Genomic DNA, 9,375 nt, shown 5'->3' with positions numbered 1-9,375 from the left:
ATGATTCACGTGCTAAGCTTGTTGACACATTTAAAAAATTTGTTTCTTCTGTTGCTGTGACATCTGATATATGGTCTGGGAATGCTAAAGAGGATTACTTGAGTGTTGTTGTGCATTATGTTAATTCTGCATGGGAATTGGAAAAAGGATAATAGGACTAAGGCTAATTGATGTCTCACATAGTGGTGAAAACATATCTGAGAGAATATTAGAGGTGTTAAAAGAATATGGTCTTAATGATAAAACATTTTCTGTAACCCTGGACAATGCTTCTGCTAATACCTCTGCTATGGGGAGACTTACTCCTCTACTTAATGGTTATGTTGGGGATGTTTGTTTGCATCAAAGGTGTGCATGTCATATTCTGAATTTGATTGTTAAGTCTGGTTTAAAAAGGATTCAACCTTATATAGAATCATTTAGAACTGCTATATCTTTTCTGAACTCTTCTAATCAACGCACTGCTTTATACAAATCATATTGCATTGCTATGAATACACGTCCTCGTAAGTTTGGATTGGATATGGAGGTAAGGTGGAACTCCACTTACCTTATGCTTAAGCATCTACTGCCTTACAGGAACACATTTGATGTGTTCATTCAAACTCACTACCCTAGAGCTGTAGGTGAACCTTTGCTTTTGTCTGATGATCACTGGTATGTTGCTGAAAAAATCCTGGTATTCCTTGAACTATTTTATGACTCAACTTGTGTTCTATCTGGTGTCTACTATCCAACATCTTCATTGATGATGCATCATATAATTCAGATTGCTAAACATCTAAATTCATATGAACATGATAGATTGCTTGGAACTGTTGTTTTTCCTATGCAAACTAAGTTCCTTAAGTACTGGAGGGATATTCCACTTCTCTATTCATTTGCATTCATTCTTGATCCTAGAGCTAAATTGAGGGGCTTCAATAGAGTTCTATCTATTTTAGCTGGTGTCACACACCATGATTACTCTAGTTATTTAACTCTTGTGAGAGCACAATTAACTGAGGTATTTAACAAGTATGCAACTAAGTTTGGTGCAATGCCCTCAGTTAGACCCTCACAAACAACAAGGACTGGTAAGAAAAGGACTAACTGTGGTATGATATATGGTGATGATGATGATGATTTGTTTTCAACCCCAATTGGTGGAACAGGTTCTTCTTCCAACCCCACTCCATCTGCTTCTCTATCTAGACACACTTCAGCTAGTGCTTTGCTGCAAGCAGCAAGCAATTGTGCATCTCTTGGGGCTGGTTCTGAGTTATCAGCATATTTGGATAGTGATACTGTCTAGAAATATGATGATGACTTTAATCTATTGACGTGGTGGCAGGATCACAAGCTGACCTACCCATCTCTTTCTATGTTGGCTAAGGATGTACTAACTGTGCATGTCTCTACCATTTCATCAGAAAGTGCTTTCAGTCCCACTGGCAGGATTATCGAGGAGCGTCGACTGACCTCGGAGATGGTCGAGATGATGACCTGCATCAAGGACTAGGAGGAAGGGAATGCAAGGACCCAACATACTGTTGAGAACAAAGAACTTGAAGACTCATTCTCTGATCTATATCTTGATGATGAACAAGTTCCAGTTGACACTCCAGGGTCCTCTCAATCTCAATCTCAGACACCTACTGATCCACAACCACATGTCCAAGACTGATCTTATTTAGCTAGTTTGCATACTTCAGCTTGTGCCTGTATGGCTGTAACTAAACTGTACACTGTAACTCTGTGATATGTAAGAAAACTAAAAGAGCTGTGGGCTGTACTCTTTTTTCCTATCTAGGGTTTTCTCACAAGGGTGAGTTTTTACCTAGATAGGTTTTTAATGAGGCAGCCATTGCACTAAACAACTCAGTATTAGGTATTTTAGTATGTTTAACTGTGTGTTAATTTGTGAATCAGTGAATGAATATGTGTTTCTGTGATTTTCTGTGGTTTGTGTGTTTTCTGTTGTAGTGCCCGGGCCAGCCCTGGCACTATGGGCTGGTCGTGCCTGTCGTGCCGGCACGGCACGGCTAAGGACCCTTAGTGCCGTGCCTGAGCCTGGGTTCAGGCACTAGTGCCGGGCCGGCACGACACGGTTAATAATCGTGCTAAACGGGCCGTGCCCTAATCGTGCCGTGCCGTGCCGTGCCGGGCCGCCTATTTGGCCATCTATAGTCATACCATGGCCTCCCCAAGTCAAGCTCACGGTCACGGTCACGGTCACGGACGCGGGACACCAAATCGGCCGCCTCCCCCAAGGCCTGGTCACGCCCGCGCCAGTGTGAGTCGCACTCTCGCAGCTGGCTACCTGGTTGCCTTGCTCCTTCCTCCTCCGATCCGGTCGCAGGCGGTGCCCACGGACGTCCCCGGCAGGCGATAGCTGCAGAAGGCTAGCCCCAGCCAACCTGCGCGCGCGCAACGGCGCCCAACCCGGTCGCACGCTCCCCCAGTAGCGCAGCGCCCAGCCCCAATAACCGGCGTCGGCCGCCCCACGCCCACCCTCAGCAAGCCAAGAGCCAAAGATGGAGCTGCTTTCTCGCTTCTTGACGGTGCCTAGGCTCGGATCCGTAGCTGGCTCCGCCACTGCCCAGCAGCATGCCAACTAGCACGGCCTCCAGGAAGTTGGTGAGAAACACCTGCTTGGGAGTACACCTTTCACGCCCTCTTGTACAGTACCATCAACTCGTGGTAGACGTCGTCGCCGTGGCCATATTGTGGTGGTGGCTCGACGACGAGTCGAGCTGGCGTGGCCTTATTGACAACACTTTAGACTATATATCATCACTATAGGTCAACACGAGACTTTCCGTGTGTATCTGGAAATACTTTTCGGTCGATCATACATTCTAAGATTTCTCTAGACCAAACACGTTTAACTTAACCTAAAAGTTTTGTTTTGAGACAGACTTCAAAAAAGAAGATACATCTTGTTGATATGAGTGCTCTATTAATTCTATTAAGACTTTGGCCAGGATATCACAATTCATCTCCCTTAGAAGACTGACGTCCTCGTCAGTTAACCCTAAGTCAGGAATCTATTCTCTTGGGCAGATCTGTGTGTCTAGTGGTGTCCTATGACCACTCTAGGCTCAAATGTGTCATGTGCCATATGCGGAGCCCCTAGCCACACACTGCCAATGAAACCGCGAGGGTCGGTGATACTATTTGTAACACTATGTCCACTCCTGGACCGACGGTACTTACTCCTAGCAGACCTCTAGAACCATAGACCATCCTCACAGATCAACACGAGTCTTTTATGCACACTTTGTCTTCGCTTGTGTGCACCTACGAAGACTTCCCAATCGGTTACCAATCCCAATACGAGTCTAGGACCATAGACTTCCCTCTAGGACTATAGACCATCCCTACAGACCAACACGAGTCTTTTAGGCCAAACACGTTTAATCTAGAGATTCTTTCGAGACAGACTTCTGAAAAAAGAAGATGCACCTTATTAGTACAAGCACTCCATTAGTTTTATTAAATCTTAGACTAGAATATTATCATCCACCAGGGTCAAGATATCACTTGGCCAATGGGAGAATGAGAGGAAGAAGCACGTGACGACAGAAGAAGGCCTCTTACCGTGTTTGTTTGAATTTAATTGTGATTTAAACAACGATTAGGGTCTTAATAGACATATTTTAAAAGTTTACGAACCGGACTGACACAACACTACAAATTTAAAGACCGAAAATATATTTTACGCTTACGTATATACTCTCTCCGTTTCAATTTAAGACACATTGATTTTTTTTTCATAGATATATTTCTTTTACAATATATCTAGAATTCTAGACGTACTTCCCTCGTTCGTTCCAGAATAGCTATTGTTATCGCTGTTCGAGAAGTCAACTATACCTAATTTTGGTTAGATATATAAAAGGTATTAATATTTATAGTATATAATAGTATCATTTGAGAGATTTTAAAGTTTATTTTGATGATAAACTTATTAAGAAATACAAATATTGCTAATATTTTCTATAAATTTAGTTAAACTTGGAAACTTGACCGACACAGATATTATAGCAAATCTAACGGTGGCAAAACAAGAGAACGTATCGGTGCAACCAAGACACATAAATAGACGTGGGAGGATTTTTTTAAAAAAAATCAAGGAGAGGCGAGAGAATTGTTTTGAAAAACGATGTTTTTTTTAAAAAGTTTCTCTTACCATCATTTGTGTGTCTTGCTTGTAAGACTGTATCACCTGTCTAGCTATTGCGCCTTTGCCCACCCGCGCTATGCTGTTTGATTGTGTGAAGCGCGATGCCGCCCCCCCCCCCCCCCCCCCCCCCCCCCCCCCCCTTTTTTTTGCCTCTTTTCACATTCACCCCTGCACCATCACGATTTTTTTTTTCTTTGCCAAGCGAGACCAAGCCAAACTGGCTTGTGGTCGTTGCCCGTTGTCCCCGGCAGCCCGGACTGCTGGCCTCCACTCTTTCTTTCTTTCTATCAACACTTTCCCCACTAGCAATCAACTCCCACGCGCACAAAGTGCCGAACGCCCAAACCCCATTATATTATATAATATCTATCTAGCACTACGAGCGAGCCAAACATTCGCTCAATTCCTTCCTTCCTCGTCGCCTCACACTCGTCTCGCCACCAAACACGCAGCGGCAGCTTGCTCACCCCGCTGGTTCGGCCGCCCTCCACCACTTCTCAAGCTTGCTGGAAGCGTCCGTCCTGCCTGCGTATTGGCTAGGCTAGGTAACTGGTTCTATCTCCTCGTGTTCCTCCCTATTTCTCGGCCCTGCTCTCTTTGCCCGGGCTCTGTGGTGCTGCTCTTGGATTTCAAGGTTTCCACAAGTTCCTTCCTTGCCGCCATATTCGGCCGTGGCCCGTGGGCGGGGGATCCCCAGACTTGGGTTACTTGTCTCTATGGATCTTGCGGTGTCCGGTTATTTTTTTTTAGTTCGGGATTTAGGTTACTGTTTATGCAGAGGTACGTGGTCTTCTTACTTTAGGCAAAAACAAAATTCTAATCTGCGGCTGATATAGCGCTAGGCTTTACGCACTTTGTATACCTGAACGGCTTAATTTAGCCCTTTCTTTCTTTCTTTCGTCGGAGCAAGTGATCGATCTGGAGCGTCAGTTGCTGCTCTTTTTCCTTCCCCTTGCTCTGATTTCTTTCTTTTTCTTCTGCAAATTTACTACTTCCTCCTGACACAAAATGTTGCTACTTTACTATCTTACTTTTGCGAGTCGTGAGGAAATAGATGCTACCTGATAATTACGTATCTTGGAAGGATTATTAGTGTTCTTTCTCCTAGTCATTCCAGTACATGTGTTATATTTCCCTTTGAGGTGTCAGGGTTTACATATCCGCCCTGAGTCAGCCTATAGCTGTCCACCTTTATTTATGTATATATACTGATCCTTTTCTCTGAAGGATAGGAACTAACTTGGATTTCTTCTCTGTTCTTACGGCAGGATCTGCATACGCCTTTTTCAGTGAAGAACCAAGACTGAAAGACCGCTGTCCCGACCACCCAGCAATTTGCCAGATTCTTTCTTGCCCCAAAACCCCCAGAGAGAAAACAGAAAAGACCCAATGTTCTGCTAAGCTGGAGATGTTCCTAGAGCCAGGCAGCCATCTTCTCGCGTAGCAAAGCTGCTGTGAATTAGAGTAGAGGGCCTTTTGAGACACCAACAACCAGATGGCACACCCAGCCTCGTCAGGCATCCTCGGATGCGTCACACTGCTCTGCATCTTCTCATCCGCCGCTGCGGTTGGCAGCAACGCCACCGGCTCTGGCCAGATACGCTTGGACTGTGGGGCATCAAGCTCGACGAGCACAGACGCTGATGGCCGGAGTTGGGACAGCGACGCCAGCTCCAAGTTCGCGCCTTCACTGAATGGAGTCGCAGCCACTGCTTCATCCCAGGACCCTTCGCTGCCATCCCCTACGCCTTACATGACTGCTCGCGTCTTCACCTCAAACTACACCTACTCCTTTCCTGTTACTCCTGGCCGCATGTTCGTGCGCCTCTACTTCTATCCCACCATCTATGGCGGTAACCATGCTCCTGCAGATGCTTACTTCGGCGTCACAGCAGCCAACCTGACCCTTTTACAGAGCTTCAACGCCTCCCAAACCTCTCTATCACTTGGTGTTGCCTTCTTTGTCCGTGAGTACTCCGTAAACGTCACTGAAGGCAGCCTAGACCTCACTTTCTCTCCATCCACACACCACAATGGCTCGTACGCGTTCATCAACGGGATCGAGATCGTGCCCACGCCTGACCTCTTCACGACACCGACACCAACACTATCCAATGGGGGCAACCCGGATCCGTTCCCTATTCTTGCTGGAACGGGGTTCGAAACAATGTACCGGCTTAACGTTGGAGGCCAGGCCATCTCACCAGGAGGAGATACTGGCTTCTATCGTTCATGGGTTAATGACGTCCCTTACATATATGCTGCTGGTTTTGGGGTGGCTTTTGGGAAAGACGACAACCTTACCATCAGCTACACACCCACTGTGCCAAACTACACTGCACCGGTTGATGTCTATGCAACTGCTCGCTCTATGGGGCCAAATGCCCAGATCAACCTGAACTACAATCTCACATGGATTCTACCCGTTGATGCCGGGTTCTACTACCTCCTGAGGTTCCATTTCTGTGAGATCCAGTATCCGATCACAAAGGTCAACCAGAGGTCGTTCTTCATCTACATCAACAACCAGACAGCGCAGCAGGAGATGGATGTCATCGCGTTCAGCGGAGGAATCGGCAGGACGGTGTACACGGACTACGTCACCGTCACGGCTGGTTCTGGTCAGACGTACCTATGGGTTGCCCTCCACCCGGATCTTACGACGAGGCCCGAGTACTTCGACGCAATACTCAACGGCCTGGAGGTCTTCAAGCTGCAGAATTACGGAAACAACAGTCTTAATGGGCTCAACCCTCCCCTTCCATCTGTTCAGCCTAACAACAACGGGAATGGGGAGCCTAGTGTGAGAAGGAAAGGTGCTGCGCCGGCACCGGCAGCCATTGCTGGAGCTGTTGGTGGTTTTGCTGTGCTACTCATTGCTGCCTTTGGTGCGTGCATCGTCTGCAGAAGAAAGGAGGTAGCAAATAAGGAGTCTAGGAAACCCGATGACGGCCACTGGACTCCTCTCACTGACTACAGCAAGTCACGGTCGAACACCTCAGGGAAGACAGCGACCACAGGGAGCCGTACATCAACGTTGCCATCCAATCTGTGCCGCCATTTCTCGTTTGGCGAGATCCAGGCGGCCACCAAGAACTTCGACCAAGCCTCTCTCCTCGGTAAAGGCGGCTTTGGAAACGTGTACCTTGGAGAGATAGACAGTGGCACGATGGTGGCGATCAAGCGCGGGAACCCGACGTCTGAGCAGGGCGTCCACGAGTTCCAGACGGAGATCGAGATGCTGTCGAAGCTCCGGCACCGGCACCTCGTGTCGCTGATCGGGTACTGCGACGACATGAATGAGCTGATTCTAGTGTACGACTACATGGCGAACGGGACTCTGAGGGAGCACCTGTACAACACCAAGAGGGCGGCGCTGTCCTGGAAGAAGCGGCTGGAGATATGCATCGGCGCGGCGCGGGGGCTGCACTACCTGCACACAGGCGCGAAGCACACCATCATACACAGGGACGTGAAGACCACCAACATCCTGCTGGACGACAAGCTGGTGGCCAAGGTTTCCGACTTCGGGCTGTCCAAGACGGGTCCCAACAACGTCGACAACACCCACGTGAGCACGGTCGTGAAGGGCAGCTTCGGGTACCTCGACCCGGAGTACTTCCGGCGGCAGCAGCTGACGGAGAAGTCGGACGTCTACTCGTTCGGGGTCGTGCTGTTGGAGGTCCTGTGCGCGCGGCCCGCCCTGAGCCCCTCGCTCCCCAAGGAGCAGGTGAGCCTGGCCGACTGGGCGCTGCACTGCCAGAGGAAGGGCGTGCTCGGGCAGATCATCGACCCGCACCTGCAGGGGCAGGTCTCCCCGCAGTGCTTCCTCAAGTTCGCGGAGACCGCGGAGAAGTGCGTGGCGGACCGCAGCGTCGACAGGCCGTCCATGGCCGACGTGCTCTGGAACCTCGAGTTCGCGCTGCAGCTGCAGGGGAGCGCGGAGGACAGCGGCAGCGTCGTCGTCGTCACCGACGGAACGACGTCGTCGTCCTCGAACAGGTCGTCGCCGCTTATCGTCTCCGGGCTTCACTCGGACGAGCCGCCGACGGACAGTACGACCACCACCACCACCACGTCGTCGACGACGACTTTGAGCATGATGGGACGGAGCCTCGCCAGCGTGGAGTCGGACGAGCTGACCCCGAGCAGCGTCTTCTCGCAGCTCATGCATCCAGGTGGCAGATGAAAACGGAAAGTACAACTGGAGTAGATATCGTCTGATCGATGTGCTATATATATGTTTCTAGTTCATGCTATATATATATATGTGGGCAACTAGTATAGTTATGCTCCATACATATTCATCATATAGTTCATCCTATATATTAGTATGTATTGTGCTAGAGCCCTCTGAATTATATATCTTAAACATGTACCTGAGCTATGTTCTCACTTCTTCAAGGCCGATCTGTAATGTTTGCGTCTACAAGCAATGAGAATGAGGTGTCACTCTTCGATTTCAGTGGTAGTAAGTAGTAGTACGTAAATGAATTGCGAGACAGGGAAGCTTCAAAACTGAAGGCTGTATTTTCAGTTCATGGACCCACAGTGTTTGTTTTCCACGTAGCCCGCCCGCCCGCCATAGCGGACGACCAATCCGCTCCGCCGGCACCATGCAGGAGACCGTCAGTGTCTCCGCTGGACTCATACGAATTCGTCACGCTCGCTGAAAAGTCTAGGTCACCAACCTATGTGCTATGCAATTATTTGTGGTACTAATAATACAAGATATAAAACAAAACACCAGTCCTCGTTTTGATTCTTCAGAAAAGCGAAGCGAGCTAGGTCGTCTGACGTGACGGGCTAGCTGTCGTCGTCGGTGGAGCCCGTGACTAGCTAGCCTCCCCACTGGCGACGGCAATGGCTACTGTCTCAACCTGGTTTCAGTTACTGTCTCGGACAGTGAGCTGTGACCCCGTGACCCACGGCAATCCAGCTTAGGGCTTGTTCGGTTCTACCCCAATCCATATGGATTGAGCGGGATTGAGGGGGTTTCAATCCCCAGTAAGTCAAAATCCCCTCCAATCCATATCAATCCCCTCCAATCCATATGGATTGAAAATAACCGAACAAGCCCTTAGACTAGCCGCAGCGGTAGACGCTGCCTCTCCCCCTCCCCTGGCATGCGGCGCTTAGGGGGCACCCTATGGCCGCAGCGGTGCCCCCTACAGCGCCCCTTACGTGTCGGTCCCCTTCTCTCTCCC

At 48.9% G+C, this 9,375-nt stretch overlaps 1 protein-coding gene across 1 annotated transcript; it reads left to right on the top strand.

The window, feature by feature from the left end:
* The first annotated feature begins 4,350 nt into the window (after positions 1-4,350).
* On the top strand, positions 4,351-8,633 carry LOC103645888 (receptor-like protein kinase FERONIA). The gene is made up of 2 exons (XM_020548100.2): positions 4,351-4,713; positions 5,437-8,633. Exon 2 carries the CDS (start codon positions 5,664-5,666, stop codon positions 8,355-8,357), a length of 2,694 nt encoding a protein of 897 aa, XP_020403689.1. The 5' UTR covers positions 4,351-4,713; positions 5,437-5,663; the 3' UTR covers positions 8,358-8,633.
* Positions 8,634-9,375: the final 742 nt, after the last annotated feature.

This window comes from Zea mays, chromosome 2 (genome assembly GCF_902167145.1).
Source record: "Zea mays cultivar B73 chromosome 2, Zm-B73-REFERENCE-NAM-5.0, whole genome shotgun sequence".
In the NCBI taxonomy this organism is placed as follows: domain Eukaryota; kingdom Viridiplantae; phylum Streptophyta; class Magnoliopsida; order Poales; family Poaceae; genus Zea; species Zea mays.
This window is presented reverse-complemented; position numbering and strand designations above follow the sequence as displayed.